Source organism: Pelobates fuscus, chromosome 5, assembly GCF_036172605.1.
Source record: "Pelobates fuscus isolate aPelFus1 chromosome 5, aPelFus1.pri, whole genome shotgun sequence".
Classification (NCBI taxonomy): Eukaryota; Metazoa; Chordata; class Amphibia; order Anura; family Pelobatidae; genus Pelobates; species Pelobates fuscus.
In genome coordinates this window covers 94,286,071-94,305,224 of record NC_086321.1, presented here as the reverse complement: position 1 = coordinate 94,305,224, position 19,154 = coordinate 94,286,071, and the positions used below count along the sequence as shown (strand labels likewise).

Below are 19,154 nucleotides of genomic sequence, written 5' to 3'. Positions count from 1 at the left end.
GATATGCCTATTTGATGATGGTAATACATGAGTGAATAAAGTGTGTTTGTAACTTAAATGCTATACAGCCATTACTATATTTAGCTCTTCTTTTCTATGGTTCCAAGCCTGAAAGGTAGATCCACCAGCCTACAAGTATGGGATTTTACAAAAGGCACTAATATAATGAATATTCTGTGAGTGCATTTGCAATTTAATTCCAGGAGTCATTAACCCCTTAATGACCAAACCTCTGGAATAAAAGGGAATCATGACATGTCACACATGTCATGTGTCCTTAAGGGGTTAAAGGGTGTTATTTTGTTTTTTTGTGTTTTTTATTTTTTTTTTATCATTCACCTTGCTGGATTTTAAAAGCAAAAAAAAAAAAAATGCATTTACTAGAATTTTCACAAATATTTACCTACAACATTACAGATATATAAAAAAAAACTGGATCATATACCACAGCATAGTGCTGCCACAGAAGCGATATTCATTAATGTTAATTCATTTTATTTTAAATGTTTTGAATCCATTATCCGTATAATGCTTTAAGAATATGAGGTAATTTTCAACTTTACGGCGTCATCATGGTCACGTGACCCAAATCAATCTATATGTTTCATTACAAATAAAAATCAACTTTCTTATGGGCTCCAATAGTTTGAGTTCCCTTCAAGTATTCTAAAGAAAATGCACCAAAAAATCACTTTCAGAGTAAAATAAATAAATAAATGTAAGCTAGTCTGGATAGGACACTCATCATCTCTCATCATCCAGTATGTCTAACTTGTTTGTATGCGTTGATTGTAATATTTGTTTATTCATTGTACGGTTCTACAGAATCAAATAATAAAACAATGTGTAATGTACTAAATTTAGCTAGTAGTGCAATCTACAAAATGACTAAGTGCATTTGTTTATATACCATATGTAGATTGTTTTTTGTTTTTAATAATCAGCAAAACTCTAATGTAATTAAATTATTTATGCACATATAGGAAGTTTAAACATTAGATGTCTCTTTACAGGAAGTATTTAGGTAGGCTGTGTAAGTCACATGCAGGGAGGTGTGCCTAGGGCTGCATAAACAAAGTTGTTTAACTCCCAACTGGCAGGGAATTGAGCAGTGAGATTGCAGCGGCATGATCTTTACACCGAAACTACTTCATTAACCTAAAGGGTTTTTTTGGTGCCTATAGTGTCCTTTTAACTTCTTGTAGTTTAGATATTGTAATTATTTTTTTTAAAAAAATACTCTAGTAATTTATTTTGCTGTACACATTTATTTAATGCTTTAATATTTTGAAGAAATGTATAAAAATTAAAAATAGCAACAAAAATTCAAATTACAATTTGGTCACATTAATTTGTGTAAGAACTGTCAGCTTTTCTTGGATGGTCCCGCCTGGTTCAGAGAATGCTTCCACGGTTGAATTAGTAACCCTTGTAGGATAGTTTGATTTTGTCTTTTTGTTTACATTGCCTGAAAACAAACAAAAAAAAATGCATTATTATTTAGTGGAAAAAACACAGTACCATAGCATGCCTGCTCATGAATTTAGAACCTTCTAGCTACAATTACATCTCAAGACAAATAGTGAAATATTGTTTTATAATGGAAAACTTATTTTGTTGTAATATATAGACATACCACTGATATACATGTAGTTGATTATGTACAATACTGTACAGTAATACCTTCGTTTTGAGATCTTCATTATTTCAGCACTTTTCATTTAAATTTATAAGATAAATTTCCCCTATTTTAAGGTTAGCAACACATATGGTGGTAGCACTGTTTTATTTATTATTTTTACTTTTGCATTTTTTTTTGGTCTAACGCTATTGCGCATTTAATATATACATAATATATGATAGTGTAAACATGTTGAAGGCTTTTATGTGCAGTAACATTTTACAAAGAACCTTTAATTCACTTTACAGAGGTTGCTGTATTAGTGAGGTATACCTGTATGTAAAATTAATATTGAATTTGCCATATTGACCTGCTTATCAGATGTTTCTTATAGATTCTTAGAAGTAGCAAAATTGTCAAGGGATGTCAAAATACACCTGTTTAAAGGGAAACTATAGTGCCAGGTAAACAAACTCGTTTTCCTGGCACTATAGCTTTCTCCCCTGTCAAGGCCCCCTCCAGCAGCGCTGAATGGGTTATAACCCCTTCCGTCACTTACCTGGTCCAGTGCTGATGTCCCTCGGCGCTGGCTCAGCTCCACCCACACTCCTCTCCTGCTGACATCCCACCCACACTCCTCTACCGCTGACATCCCACCCACACTCCTCTCCCGCTAATGGCTGCGCTCGCATTCCTTTCCTGAATACAATGCACCGAGTAACACTGAGCTATCTGGCTGTACCACAGACAAAATCCACAGGATATCGGTCTTTGACCCTCTAATTACATTAGTTAATATTGCTGCTACTTCTTAACAAGGGATGATACTGAAAGCCATTGGGTAATAAGCCTAATAGTTACAGTAACATTCACTTAACGTGATCTTTGTTCTCTTTTCTCCCTAACATCTTGTCTTGGTGTCTCCAATTACCATACTGTACGTGGTGGGATATGGGATAATACATTTGGGTGTGGGGGGCAAGTTTATATACCCTGCTCTTTTTCCAATTATTTAGGGTGAGTTTAATAATTTAATAGATATTGTCTGTAAACCCCCTTCCACATGTAAAAGGAAAGGGAAGGTCTGTACCACACACCCCATATAATAGTTTTTTTTTTTAAAGCCTTATTGTAAACCAAAACAATGCTCGTGTGTGACTAAAAATTACTGTAGGCATAAGCTGGATCCTTGGTCCATTCTGTACAATTTGTTGGGGAGCTTGGTCACCTCAAACTGTGTTGCACCAGTGTGGATTGACCTTTACTTTATTTTTAGTTGACAGTGGCTGTATTATTTCTGTTTGTAAAATCTCAGTGCAAGTTAATTAGATGGGAGAAAAGAGCCAGTGAGCAAGTTTATTGGAGCAGGTGCAAAACAATGTTTCATCCTACAACAGGACCTTTATCATACTCAAATGTTGTCATAGGTTGCTTTTCATCTGCTGCAATAAACCTGCTCACTGGATTTACCTTGAGTGCCTGTGCCATCTTTTATTTTCTGCAAATTACATTGTGCGGATTGGCCAAACTCAGGCCCAGTTGCATCCAGGAGAATGTGGTATCCTTTATGGTAATTATATTGATGTGTTAAGATTGAAGAACGCGACATCGGTCTATACCTCATACATTAACAGCTATTCTCTCTAGCCATTGCACAAAACTGTTCTGTACAGGTCTCATGTACATTGTCTTCATAGCAAAAAAAGAACTATATTTCATCTATCAAATTCCTTTTCCTTCAAGTTAGTTTTATATGTTCTAAACACCATTTTTTTGTGTTAAAATACATAATAGTTATTAAATTACCGTATTTATTGGCGTATAACACGCACTTTTTCTCCCTGAAAATTGGGGGCAAATGATGTGTGCGTGTTATACGTCGATATACATATTTTTCGCTCCATAAGACACACTTTTTTTCCCCTCAAAAGTGAGGGGAAATGTCTGTGCGTCTTATGGAGCGAATGTGAAGGTTTACTTACCTGTCTTGAAGCGTGGGCCGGTGTTCAGCGCGCACCGCGGTACTGGAACTTTAATTTCAGGTTCCGGTTTCCGGCGGGACTGAAAGGAAGTGCGCACTCAGTGTGCACACTTCCTTTCAGTCCCGCCGGAAACCGGAACCTGAAATTTAAGTTCCTGTACCGTGGTGCGCGCTGTGAAGCCAGCCCACGCTTCAAGACAGGTAAGTAATTATGGGACAAGGGGAGGGAAAGTGCACTATGGGACAAGGGGAGGGGGGACACTATGGGAGGGGGGGAGAACACTATAGGATGAGGGGGTGAACACTATGGGAGGGGGTGGAAAATACTATGAGAGGGGGGAGAATACTATGGAAAGGGGGGGGGAACACTATGGGATGAAGGTGGGGGAACACTATGGGAGAGGGGGAGAATACTATGGGAGGGGGGGAAATTTCCTTCTTAAAATGAGGTGCGTGTTATACGCCGGGGCGTGTTATACGCCGATAAATACGGTATTCAATTTTATCAGTTCTTTAGACAGCTAGAATCTGAATTGTACAGTGTATGTGGTTTCTTCACATGCCATTAATTTGGACACAATGCATACTTTTTAATTATACTTGTTGGACATGTACTGCTGAATACTTACAATTAATATAATGATTTTGATTTGAAAAAACTTTAAAGAGGAAAGCCATCAGCTAGTAATTATTCCCTCTACACTGTGGGACATTCAAATTATATACTTGTGTAGTTGCATAATGACAAAACAAATTGTAGGGTGTGGAGAAACAGTTGGCATACACAAAAAAGTCAATTCAGGTACGCATTCTATAAAATATGCGAGCACCCATAAGGTTTGATATGCATTTCTTTCAATATTTTTATTCTATTTCTAATGCCGCAAGCTAGTCATAAGCCTAAATAAATAAAAAATAACTAGAAAAAAACGTTTTACTTATTTTCCGTAATCATAAGTAACATACAAGTAAATAAACAAGTACATTGAGAGATCAAAAAAATAAAGAAAGAAAAAAGAGGGAAACAAATTAATACAATACGGAAAAGGGGGAATAACCTTCTGCCAATATCAAAATGACTCACTATTGACAATTCTAGTTAAGTAATCATTACTTTACACACCATCATATGACATGGAATCCTGTGTACAATGTCCATTAGTGCATTTTTTGCTCAGAGCTATGACAGGAAGTAGGGGTTTCGGTAAGGGTATGTAAAAGTTGTAGAATAAAAGCAGTGGGTCTATATTCACTATGACCCTGAGAGTTAGCTCTCATGTTTACAGTTCCACGGTGCCTGTTTTGGGGAAGGAGAGGGGTCATGAGTATTGGCCAGGAAGGTGTGGGGATAACTGTGGAAAATGTGGAATGAGAACTATTTACAAATCTTAGGAAGAGATTAGGAAGGAATGCAAACTAGGAGAAGTTTGAGGGTAAAGTAAACAAAGTGGATATTGTGTCCTTATATATGCTTCAGAGAAAAAGTGTCAGAAGGATAGGGAGAGCAGAGAGAGGAAAAAGAAAAAAAGAGGAGTGTGTTTGCACTTTACACAATTTGAGAAGGTGAGATATCAGCACTACATGATTGGTTCTAACAGGGTGTAGGGAAGTCTCTATGAATACAAGGATCCCATATGTTATGGAAGTATTTGGAAGTATTATGTAGTTAAGCTATGAGTCTGACCATCTTTATGGACTAATTTATTTTTTGTGCGATCATAGACAAGTTCCGAATGTCTTTTTCAGCCCATAATTCACTAATGACTCCGTGAGTTGCTAATGCAATGCTCGATACTAACTTGTTCTCAGCCCTCGTGACGTTATCCAGGAGTTTGGAAAGTATTAAGCCCATTTGGTAGGGTGTGCCCAGAAGTTGTGTGAGCAGGGAGGTAACCAGTGTCCATAGTGGTTTGAGTCTGGGGCAGGACCTCCATCAATGCAGAAAAGTCCCAGTTTCTCCACATAATTTCCAGCAGAGGTTACTAGGTTGGATAATATCAGGATACTCCTGATATTATACACAGACAATATTGCACTAGTAATTTGTTTCTTTACGTTTCTATTATAGACCACCTTACCTTGTGTAGTATTCATATACATTGATTACCTGTTTGATGTGAGATACTCCACCTATTGTATGTATATTCTATTTATGTCTGAATAGCTAATTACCTTATTATCAGTTTAGAGATGCATTGGTATTGTTATGTTTCTATCGTTAAACCTGACAAAGTGTTTAGATACAAAACTAGGTGGGAAAAAAAATTCCGCAATATGGGTGTGTGTCAGGTTCGGTTGGAACCAAACAACATAGCATAAATCACAATAAATAGACTTTCCATATACCAGTCCTTAGAATGGCTGGGCTAACAGAAAACAGAGTCAATGAGGATAACCATGGTTAAAGGGACACTATAGTCACCTGAACAACTTTAGCTTAATGAAGCAGTTTTGGTGTATAGAACATGCCCCTGCAGCCTCACTGCTCAATCCTCTGCCATTTAGGAGTTAAATCCCTAGTCACACCTCCCTGCATGTGACTTGCACAGCCTTCCATAAACACTTCCTGTAAAGAGAGCCCTATTAAGGCTTTCTATATTGCAAGTTCTGTTTTATTAAGATTTTCTTATCCCCTGCTATGTTAATAGCTTGCTAGACCCTGCAAGAGCCTCCTGTATGTGATTAAAGTTCAATTTAGAGATTGAGATACAATTATTTAAGGTAAATTACATCTGTTTGAAAGTGAAACCTGTTTTTTTTCATGCAGGCTCTGTCAATCATAGCCAGGGGAGGTGTGGCTAGGGCTGCATAAACAGAAACAAAGTGATTTAACTCCTAAATGACAGTGAATTGGGCAGTGAAATTGCAGGGGAATGATCTATACACTAAAACTGCTTTATTTAGCAAAAGTAATTTAGGTGACTATAGTGTTCCTTTAAAGGGATACAGAGATCAGGATAAACAATACACAAGCCAAGGTCGAAGGATTACAGAAGACAGGAAATACATTAAACCAGAACAAGATAATAACCAGAAATTAATACTGCAGCAATGTCCTAACAAGAACCACATCTGGGCAACAAGAATTGGGAGAGGTGTGTACAAATAGGTTAGTCTTAACTCCTATTGATCCAAGTCAATTTGGAAATATGTATGATTCATGGGAAATACTTGCCCTCTCAATTTTGACCCCTGATGTCATATATATGCGCCAAATTCCGTCTGACAAATTCAGGATTCGCTTTGGCAAATTCATACCCGAATTTGGTTGCACATAAAAGCACGCTGTATAGAAGTGTGCAGTGCCAGACTGAACACTGGAAGTACGAGGTGGGCTGGTAGTCATCCTGACATAACAGAAGGTAAGCAGAAGGATTCTGTGGAAACCAGGCAAAAAAAAGCACGTACCAAACAGGCTGAATGTACATCAGAAGAAGGAACCCAGGATGTTTTTTCCAGACCCTAACCCTTCCAGTGGACCAAATATTGCAGCACACCACAAGAGAAGCAGGAGTCAAGGAGATACTGAACTTCAAACTCCTCATTGGAGACAGCAGAGACAGTGTTAGGCTTATGGACAGACTGGGTAAACTTAATGCAAAGCAACAGTTTCAGGAGGGATGTATAAAAGGCATTAGGGACACGCAAGGAAAGAGGCAACTCCAGAGAATAGGAGAAAGAATTAACCCTGCGCAAAACTTATGGGAGTTAACAGTAGAGATGACCTAGTCCATCTTGTCCTCCACCATGTGCGTGCACGCTGTTTGGTCCGCTAGACCCTCTATAATGAGTGTCAGATACTTGTTTAAATCACCCTACATATGGGTCTTTGTGTCCTTCAGAAAGGACTGAAAATCCTGCTTTATGAACAAAGTCGCTTTGTTCCGAATCCGAAGGTGGCATGTCGTCCGTCGGCATGTTGGTTTTATTTGCTTCTAAAAATTGATGCAATAGTTGAGTGCTGCTTAGATGTGTGGCTGCCACACATCCTGGATTAGAATCCTTGAATTTCTTTGGTTTGTCAAGAGGAATGCTTGGGGTTTGTTGATATTGATAGCTGTTCATAGTGCCCATGCATACTTTGCTCTAGCCAGATGCTGCCATTCACACCGGGGGTCAGGTGATGCCCTCTTACTACTTCTTGTTTTTAAACATATTTTGCATTTAGTATAACTTAATTATTTTCTTAAATTTATGTATATTGTTTTGGGTTTTTTTTCAGTCAAGTCCTGCTTTGCTTGTTTGTGCTGTTGTGAGGGATTTTATTCAGGAGGTTGAATATTTTTTTTATTTTTGTTATTCTTTATTTTGGATGTGCATAAAGAATACATACATGCTGGTAATGCCACGGCAGCAGATACTGGCAGTTCATAGTTAACAGTAGTATGGCATAGAATAAGACTGCACAATTTTAATAATAACCAGGCTTGCAAGAAACAAATATCCTGTCAGTGTCAAAACAGATGAAAGCATGATACAGACTGCTTGCACAAAGATATATAACTGAAATCTGTGAAACGTGTGAGTTAAGTGACATGCTGCTTAGATATAGCTTAAATTAGGTACCACTGGGCTCCCCTAACTGAAAGGTATAAAAATTATATATATAACGAATAGTGAAAATAATATATAATGAGTTAACCAATCGCCACAGTGTCAAAATACGAACTGCTGTTTAGAAGCTGTGTTTCTGCATGTTTAGCCAATGCTGCAGTTAGGTCTTTCCAGAAAGTCCATCTCCATGCTGGCTTTGTCTCCTTCCCCTGCTCCCTGTTGGTAGCTCCAAGGTTGCTGGAGTATATGTCGCAGAGTAGTGTGTTTTCTCGCAATTGTAAGCCCAGACCTTAATGGGGGCCAGATCCCCACTTCTAGAGATCATCCTTCTCCATAAGGCAGCATTGGTGGCCCATGGGAGTACCGTGAGTAGGGGACCACCCAGGGTTTGTGGACAGTGAGCAGGTTTCGGCTTAAGCGGGACCCCCGGCCCAGAAGGAGATTGAGGAGCCTCTGTAGCTGCCTGGCCCTCTAGAGCAGCAAGTGGGGGTAGGGTTACGTGGACGGCTTCACAAGTGGAGTCAAAAAGCTTGACAGATCCTCCTAAACTCTCCAGACTTGCACAGGTTTGTTGAGGCTTCAGTGCGGCATCCATCTTAGGTGACCATGCGGTCTCTGATACTATAGCTTGTTGCTTTGACACTGCAGGGATGTAATAGCACCCAGTGGGGACTGGGGGGGTTGTGGGGGGAGAAAGGGCTGCACAGACCTTGTTTGTACACTTATGCCCTAAGCAGGGAGATTGGCCTACTCTCCCAACTACCGGACCGTCAGCTTCAGTAGGCCACAAGGTAAGACACGGTATGCATCCGTCATGGCACCCAGATGCATGCTTATCAGGCAGTGGGGTATAGCAAGTGTGGTCCCCAATTAGTATAGAGTTGTGTCAGCAGGATTTACAGAGGTATTTCCACCATTTTAGCTCAAGTTGGCAGGAGCCAGAGAGATACACGTCCGGCCATTTAGGTCTCAGGTCCCGCCCCGAGGTTGAATAATTTGGAGACTGGAGAAGTTGCATTTTCAGTTGAATTTGGGGAAACCTTTTGAAGCATTCGTTGTGTTGAGCTTTTTTGATTGCCTTTGTTTGATATGTTCATTGCCAACAGCTGAAAGTCTGACATTTTGAAAATAAGCCTGATTTTTAACTAGGGTCGAACAATTTTGATTACAACTGTACATGATATAAGTAAACAAACTATGGAATCAACTTTTCAGAGCCTATACAAAACTGTTTGCATTCCTGCACCATTTTTGAAAATGCGATGCTCATAAAGTTTTAGTTCTAAGTAGATCATCTGAATTTTCTCAAATACAAGTGGATCAATAAGTTCATAAAAGCATTTTGAAAGTTCTACTGGGAAATGGGAACAATAACACCAGCTGTTGGCAGTAAAACAAGTTGTATTTCCTGTGCTTTCTAGCTTTTATTTATTTATTATGAATTTGTTTTTATAATGGTATTTAAGACCTTTACCATCATAAAGCATACTAAGCCGCAGTTCTGTGAATGCAAGGTAAAAATCAATATTTGATAATGTTTCTGAATATGAAAGCTACCAATGGTTGTTAACTAATTCACACACTAATTAGACCAATGAAATTCAATTAAAGGTAAAATAAGAACACCTTACATATGCAGAACTTAATGTACAACCTTCTCCTATAAAGTCTTAACCACTTGAGGAAGAACAAATATAGTATTTCTCACTCAAGTATGGCATATATATTGAGTACAATTATTATGATTTGCACATGTTTTGTTTTGTGCAAATTAGAAGAAGGAGGACCGGTGACTAAAGTCTCATTTGCAACTTCAAACCTTGTTGATAAATAACAGTGACAAGCTGTAGTTATTAACAACAGCCAGTATTTAGTGCCAGATACTAATTATCAACCGGTTTCCAAATTTATCGCAATTTTTTTTTTCTGGTTAACCACTAGTAACATCTACTCACAAAAAGACAATCCGATGGAAAATTAGCCACTCGCTGTTAACCCCGTAAGGACCAAACTTCTGGAATAAAAGGGAATCATGACATGTCACACATGTCATGTGTCCTTAAGGGGTTAAAGCACAAAAACTCATGATTTGTATGTTGTTGTCATAGGAACATCATACGGTCTGTAAAAAGAAGCTCACCATGAGCATGTGTACTTAATTATTTGATTAGTGGCCTTGGCAGAAGATAGTGGTAGTGTATATGTATTAAATTTTGATTTGCACTATGCTAGAGACATAACTATGTAACCTTTAAAGTTCACTTACAATATGTGAGACTGATTGATTGTTTTTCAGCCAATCAATATCAAGTTCCTGCAAACTAAGACGGATGTTGAGAGAACAGTTGACACCGTGTGTTGGCTTGGATTGCAGTAAAACTTTAGCCAGTTTTTGAAGTTGGTGACAGGATTTAACTTATCCACTGGAGAGATTCTCTCTACATTTTCTAGCACTTTTTTTGCAACTGTTTTCAGAGACAACTTTAGACACTGACTGAGACAGTAAACTAACAGCACCGTGTTGTGTTGGACTGGGTTGCGCAATGTGTTTTGTTCTCTTCTTCTCGCACTGTCTGAGAGAAAACAAGCTAGCTGGTGAGCCAAATATATAAAACAGAGAATTCATTTTTTTCCCAATAGTTTAACCCCTTCAGGTCGGAGTCAATAGTACACGTTCTGATCAAAACAAAATGTAAACAAAAACTGGAATTTGCGCTATATGTCTGTTCAACCGTAATTCACTTCTTTCATATTAAGTGCACCCACACTTATTATATATCATTTTATTCAGGAGAAACAGGGCTTTAATTTCTTATGATTTATTCATATATGAAACATAATTTATTACGAATACATTTTTTTAAAAAAGTGAGAGAAATAGTGATGTCCCGAACAGTTCGCCAGGAACCGTTCGCCGGCGAACATAGCGTGTTCGCGGTCGCGAACACACGCAATGTTTGGTCCGCCCCCTATTCGTCATGGAGGTGGGAGGGTCTGGGAGGGAGGGTCTGCTGCTGATTGGCTGGAATGTGTCTGCTGACTGTGAGGTACAGGGTCAAAGTTTACTCAATGATGACGAATAGGGGGCGGACCGAACATCGCGCGTGTTCGACGGCGAACGGTTCCCGACGAACTGTTCGGGACATCACTAGAGAGAAATTTAGATTTTTAAAAACAAGTTTAGCTGTTAATGTCCTAATACTGTTAGCCTTTACTGCAATAAGATGCACATATTTGTATTCAGCAACATCTCACGAGTACAACAGTACCCCCCTTTAACAGGTTTTACTGTGTTTTGGAAAGTTACAGGATCAAATATAGCACATTCCATTTTTCCGTTTTTTTCATATTGAAATTTGTTAGATTAGTAATGTTACCTTTGAGACCGTGTGATAGCCCAGGAATGGGAAATACCCCCATGATGGCATATCATTTGCAAAAGTAGACAACCCAAGTTATTGCAAGTGGGGTATGTCCAGTCTTTTTTAGTAGCCACTTAGTCACAAACACTGGCCAAAGTTAGCGTTCATATTTGTTTTTGTGTGAAAAAAGCAAAAAACAAATATATGTACTTATATTAACATTAAAATACACTACGTATGACGTTACATATATATATATTTAAGATGTATATATATTATATATATATATTATATATATATATATATATATATATATATATATATATATAGGTATACACATTTATTTAATCTTAAACATGTTTAATTATTATTATTTTTTTATACTTCCTACCAGCAGGGGGACTGCCTGACAGTCCAGACAGTCTCCCTGCTGGCAGATCCATAGCCAGCTATAGGGGGCCTGATTTGCTGGGGGAGGGTCAGGCAGTCCTCCCGAAAAGGATCACAGTGGAGGTAAGTCCACCTGAGCTCCTGGGGTAGAAAGCCGTTACAGCGTTCTATGCCGCCGCAACGGCTTTAAAGCCCATTAGAATGGGGTCGGCATAGAACACCGTAACAGCGTTAAGTGGTTAGTAATATTCTCTAAATTCTCCAATACAATCCAATACAGAATATTTTTTTTTCTTCGTAGTACAAGCGAAGAATGACTGGTAGTGTCAGACATCAGATTAGGGTGGGGGAACTTAGCCTTGTAAAGCTTAAGTTTATTAGCTGTTTTGCAGGCACATATAAAGAAATATATATAAAACATTTTTTTTTATTTATTTATTTAATATTTTTATAATGCAGGTGAGTACAACAGTGCCTGCCTTGCCACAACAGCAATTACAGGCTCAATCAGCAGTATTAAACAGAAATTATGACAGGTTTAGCTTGCACATTTTGTTAATTAATACAAGAACTAGATATGAATAAATAACAGGTTAAAATATATTAGGTAGTGGAACTGTGCCTATGCCTCCTAGTGCTGGCCGGTGAGTCTACACCTGTTGTGTTAACAATCGTTCCTGTCCTCCTTGGCATATAGTTAAGGTTGGTGATATGTTCTAGGAACGTTTGTGTGCTATAGCGGATAAAGGCAATAGTGGTATGTGACATGGCCTTATGACTCCTCGACCCCGGAGTCTGGGGGGGGGGGGGATGTATACCTTCCACAGGTTAAGTGTGCGGAGTTTGCTACTTCGGTGCTATTGTGTCACCTAGACATTTTACATGTTGCACCAGTTGTAGGGGTCTATGGAGTCCGCCTGTGGTCTGAGCATCGGGTACTGGGCATGCATGAGTTGCCGTGGGTAGTAGGCTAGGTGGCTAACCTCCTTATCATATGGCTTAGTGTCAGCAATACAACTGGCATAAAGATAAAACAAAAATTAATCTGTAGAACAGAAAAATAATACGTGGATAGGAGAGCTATGTCCCCCTCCGCTTAACATACATTAGCACCAGGCTGGTTGGTGCAGTTGCGAGGTCCCCGTATCCGACAGCCGCTCTGTCAAGTCAAGCGTCCAGGGGCTGCGCAGTCCCCCTTCCTTCTGGGGCTGCCTATCCCGCAGGGTGAAAAGCAGCAACATTAGCAACATCTCACTTGTGTGGGGGTCGTGTCTTGGCTCCTGCCTTCTGTCGGATGCCCAGTGCCTGTAACAACTGTGGAGCTTCCTCCGGCAATGTCAGTCGGTGGTTGTGCCCATCTTTTGTGGCTATGAGTAATCGTGAGTAGCCCCACTTGTATGGTATGTCCGCTGCTCTTAGTTGTGCTGTGGTTTCTTTCAGGGATGCACGCCATTGTAGCGTCTGGCGGCTGAGATCTTGATAAAAGTTCAAAGAGAGGTCCTTAAATGCAAATGGGGTCTGGTCCCTGACGGCTCTGAGAAAGCCATCCTTATCCGAGCGGGATTGAAAATTTAGTATGACATCTCTTGCGGATTCAGGTGCATTGCGTGGGCGTCCTGGTATGCGAAATAGGCCATCTAGGGTCATGCTTTTGGCCTGTTTGGGCGGAAGGGCGACTTGGAGCAGTCTCTTAATAAGGTGAGGCAGTTCCTCTGCCGTTATGGTATCTGGGATCCCCCTCAACTTGAGGTTTCTCTTCCTTGCTGCGTCTTCCAGCTGCCCCATTCAAGCATTTAGCTGTGTGCACATGGCTGCTAGCTCCAGAGTTTGGGCGGCCGTAGTGTCTTGCTGGTTCTTCAGGTCTTGGACCCCATCTTCCCGTGGCTTGTATGCGGTCCGTAAGTGCATTCAACTCTGTTTTAAGGCCTGCTAATTCCGCCGTGAAAAAGGCCTTGAGGTCTGTCACCATGCCTGACAGGTCGACCTTAGTGGCTAGTTGTTGTTCTTGTTGCCTCGGGGGTACAGTCTGTTGCCTCCTTTGGGGTATCTGGGTCAGCATGTCGCCTAGGTATTCGTCTTCATCCCCATGTCTTGGTAGGCGTCCGCCATTTTGGGCCTGCATGCCTGGGACAGGAGTTGCCCGATATCTTGGGTATGTCCCGTGGCTGGCCCTCTGGGTTTTCGGGAGTGCTTCCCCATTGCTTATTGTGTCCACCGTAGGTATTTCCCCGGTCTGTGGAGGCTTTTTGCGTGAGTTTTGTGGCTTTAGCGATGTCGGAGCTCGGGTGCCATGCGTCTTGTCAGTTCAGCCATTAGCTCCGCCCCCCCATATAAAACATTTTTTATTTTTTAAAAAGCAAATTTTTTTCACATAGAAAATGTTGTGCAGTTAATGATTGCATATTCTACTTCATTCAGTGCACCTACTTGTTCTTTGTGCTTACGTTTAAGCAATGGCGGATCCAGAGCCTGATCTCGGGAGGGGCACTTGTAGATTATTTAAAGAAATAATCCAGGCACAATAACCACTACAGCTAAGTGTAGTAGTTATGGCGCCCGTAGTGCCAGGATCCCATCCCAGAGTAAATAGTCAAACCGTTTAAGAACTGTTTGACAACTTACCTGGGGTCTGCTGGGATATAGGGCATAGGAGCAGTGGTATGTGTTAGGGGTGAAGTGTGTGTGAAAGGTGCAGTGTGTGTGTGTTTGTGCGGTGAAGTGTGTGTGCGGGTGCGTGAGGGCGGCAGTGTATGTCAGGGTTTTTAGTGTATGTGTTAGGGGGCAGTGTATGTGTGGGGCAGTGTGTGTGTGTGAGAGTTGCAGTGTGTGTATGGGGGGCAGTGTGTGTAGTGTGTGTATGGGGGCAGTGTGTGTAGTGTGTGTATGGGGGGCAGTGTTTGTAGTGTGTGTATGGAGGGGCAGTGTGTGTATGGGGGGGAAAGGAGGGTAGGGAGGCTTTTAATGTTTTTTTTTTATTTAATAAAATAAATATTCTATGTCCCCCCTCCCTTCTTACCTTTACTGAGGAGGAGGGGGGACATTTTAGTCCCTGGTGGTCCCAGTGGGAATCCCTGGTGGTCCCAGTGGTTACAGTGAACTCTAGCCCATGCTCCGTGGTAACTGCAGCAACACTCCATGCTCGCGAGAGGAGGACCCGGAGGTGCTGCAGGTAAGAGCTCCCGGGTCCCCTCTCTCTCCCTCCCCTGCCAGCTGCCAGCAATGTGCCTGCGGACCGGGAAGGGAGATCACTGATCTCCCCTCCGGTCCGCAGGCACATTGGAGGGTTGGCACTTGGACAATGCCAGCCCTGTACTAGCCGGCAGGGAAGAATCTTGGGGGGGGGGGGCAATTGTCTCGTTGCCCCCCCCCCACGGATCCGCCACTGCGTTTAAGCAACTTGTGTTGTGGTGTGTTCCCTGTTCTCTCCCAATCCAGGTAATAACGTTTCAGAAAGCAATTAGCAGTAGCACCACAAGTAAGAAGATGGCTTACTTGTGGTAAGCCATCTTCTTACTTTTAGTAAGAAGATGGCTGTAAGGGATACTGGTTTGGCAAAAGATGATGAACAGCCGGAACTGATGCCTCGACCTCTGCAGCATCTTCAGCAGCAGCACTATGTGGCAGACTCAGCAGGAACAACGCCAAATAGGAAGAAGACAACAATGTCTATATTACATTCAAAAGGCAGGGTTCAGGTAGTAGAGGAGTGACTGGGCAAGTGCATTCTGTTAGTAAACAGAAGAAGAAAAAGTCAGGTCCTGCAAGTGAGAGTATCAGCAACACCCTCACAATTCCAAGTAAAGGGACTGTTGCCCGTGAATTGAATGTTAATTTCTCTACTATAAGCCATCTCCAAAGGCGTTTTTAGAGAATTTGACAGTACATCCAACCGGCTTCACAACCGCAGACCACGTGTAAACAAACCAGCCCAGGACCTCCACATCCAGCATCTTCACCTCCAAGATCATCTTGGACAAGCCACCTGGACAGCTGCTGCAACAATAGGTTTGCAAAACTGTCAATATCCATCTCAGGGAAGCTCACCTGCATGCCCGTCGTCCTCATCGGGGTCTCGACCTGACTGCAGTTCGTCGTTGTAACCGACTTGAGTGTATAAATTCTCACATTCAATGGTGTCTGGCACTTTGGAGAGGTGTTCTCTTCATGGATGAATCCCAGTTTTCACTGTACAGGGCAGATGGCAGACAGCATGTATGGCGTTGTGTGGGTAAGCTGTTTGCTGATGTGAACGTTGGGGATCGATGGCCCATGGTGGTGGTGGGGATATGGTATGGGCAGGCGTATGTTATGAACCACAAACACAGGTGCATTTTATTGATGACATTTTGAATGCACAGAGTTACCGTGACAAGATCCTGAGGCCCATTGTTGTGCCATTCATCCACGACCATCACCTAATGTTGCAGCATGATATGCACAACCCCATTTTGCATGGATCTGTACACAATTCCTGGAAGCTGAAAACATCCCCATTCTTGCATGGCCAGTATACTCAATGGACATGTGACCCATTGAGCATGTTTGGGATGATCTGGATCGACATATACGACAGCGTGTTCCAAAACAAAAGTGTTGCATTTATAATTTTGTTCAGTGTAGTTATGACTTAATGATGTCAGAACTTTTAGCTTAAGCTTTGGCTATATAAGAACATGTAAGTAGACCCTCAATCCTCTTGGAAACCCAGCGTTTGGTGATGTCCATGCATTCCAGACTTCAAGCAGTCATTGCCTGCAAAGGACTCCCAGCAAAGTATTAAAAATTTACTTTTTATTCTCAATTGTGTTAATTTGTCCAATTACATTTGAGTCCTTAAAATAAGGAACTGTGTATGAAAATAGTTGCAATTCCTAAACGTTTCATACAATATTTTTGTTCAATCGCTTGAATTAAAGCATAAAGTCTTAACTTCAATTGCATCTCGGTTGTTTCATTTCAAATCCATTGTGGTGGCATACAGATCCAAAATTATGAAAAAACTATGTCCAAATATTTCTGGACCTAACTGTCGTCCTATCGTAAAATGACTGCCCAACCATCTGTTAACTATGTCCCTGGGATCACGTCCAAAGACTGCTGCTGCCTGTTCTGACTCTGAGTGAACACCCTTTCATCCAATCTGCCACTTCTCTCCCTTGGTTCACATGCAAAGTCTACTCCAGCTCATGTTCTGACTCTGAGTGAACCTCCTTTCTCTGCCCACTCCTATTTTGTCCTCACCCACATCAAATGGATGAAAGGTATAGGGAGGGCCACTGGGCAGGTACGCCTTTTAACTAATATAGGACACGCTATGTATGTCCCCCACATTTTTTTCTATACCACAGACCAGGGCTATAGAGTAGGGGCTTCTATTTTTATCCCCTCACCTGCCATTTATAGGCAAGAGGCATAGAATGACTTTCTTGGTTGTTCCCCTCTACATTTTACTATTATAACCCTATGCCATAGACATAGGTTTGGGGGTAGGGAATCAGCAGACATATTTGTAGCCTTCAATGTAATCCCGTAGATGAAAGGCATAGGGAGAGCCTTTTTTAGGTTCCTTTATATTTATATATTTTACTAGCCACCCATCTGACAACCAATGGCTTAGAAGGTAGGTTTGCATGTACCTGCCCACGCAGTTAATGTTGCGAGGGAATAGAAAGGGAGATCATTCACTGGGTTCCTCTTTGTTAACCCACCGAGTGATAAACTGTGCAAGGGATTAAGATTGGGTAGTTCATTTTCAAGCATATATAAATTGGTCAAACTAAAGTAATTTCCCAACAAAAATGTTAAATCTAAAAAGGAAAAATAAAATTGTACGAATGATTTGGATGTACCAAAAATTTCTTAATTGCACAAGTATATTGGCTACTACATTACACATTTTTTGAGGGCTGGAATGCTAAGTAGGTGTTGAGCAACTAATGAAATGGAGAACATTTTGGATAATTAGCAATAATTATACATGTGTGTTCAGCCCACATGTACTTTGGGCTACTGTTGCTTTAATATAGGATGAAAACAAGTGTTCATTGTCTTCGCCCATGCCCCCTAGTGTGTGCGCACGCCGAGCATCAGCCCGAATGCATGGCATTCAAAAGAGGAGGCACAGCGTTCGCCGAGAGAAGAGGAGAGTTGAGGGCCGAAAGGAGGTATGACCGTAGACAGGATAAAAATATTTGTTACATAGGAATTCATTCACTAAACTCTTATTTTTTTTTACGGTCTCTATGGATATATTAAAATAATTTTCATGTAAATTCATCAGACATATTTTTACAGCATGCACCATATTTCAGTTTTTTTCTGAATGATTTTAGACCCTATAGACTAGTACATCTTAAGTTGCCCACTATTTATTTGCTGTAATCTGTTGATTTGTGCTGTATATGAAATATGAATTATTTATTTGTTTCATTTGTCTACATTCACAGGTCTAATGTATTATTTGCTTCAAAAATCCACAAAGTATGAGCTATACTACATGGACACAGCTCAAATACCAAGAAGGCAAATACTTATTTATTTCTGTATTGGAATGGAAATAACTCTTTACCCTGGAACTAATAGAAAAAAAAAATCAATTTGATACCACGATAAAGGAAAAATAATGCATACAAAATTCAGATTTCTGAAAAGTATTTCAGGCTTTGAAATACCTCATATTTTCAAGTAGTCCAAGGCATTAAGCTGGCAAAGGTCAAGAAGTTTAATAGCATTTGCCACTTTAGGATACAAAAATAAAAATATACTACTTTATAAAGAGAAACTCTTTTCATTAATTGTGCCCATTTTGATGGATCAACATCTTGTGTTGCATGGCAACCAAATCAGTAGTGAAGCAATCCACATTGAAGATGAGAGGATCTAGGATACTGAAATATCTGCAGCGTCTTCAAAAGTTCTCTCTCCAAAACATTTGAAGAAGAATGCAGGGTTCTGCCTAGATAGCAAATCTGTATGATTATTGAGTCATATACGCTAGGCTCTAATTCATGTGAGTTTATTTGCGTATTACTTTGCAAATGTCACCTTTCTGGGAATCATCTGCCCTATATATGTTTTCATGTTATTATTTTACATGTTTTATGAGGCATATGTATCACTACGTTTATGTCACATGTTCATTCTCACCTTGTGGTGCCTGTAATGGCAAATGCCATTCTGGCATTAACGGAGATACTACTCAGCAGCCCTCTGCCGGTGTATCTGATTCCTGTGGCATGTTGAAGGA

General features: G+C 40.5%; 1 protein-coding gene across 1 annotated transcript in view; it reads right to left on the bottom strand.

Moving 5' to 3' along the window:
* Window positions 1-1,331: 1,331 nt before the first annotated feature.
* The window catches only part of SHISAL2B (shisa like 2B), a 162,412-nt gene continuing 144,589 nt past the window's right edge, over window positions 1,332-19,154 (bottom strand). Inside the window, exon 3 of the mRNA XM_063456403.1 lies at window positions 1,332-1,468. Coding sequence (XP_063312473.1) covers window positions 1,332-1,468 — 137 coding nt within the window. The remainder of the gene's footprint in view (window positions 1,469-19,154) is intronic.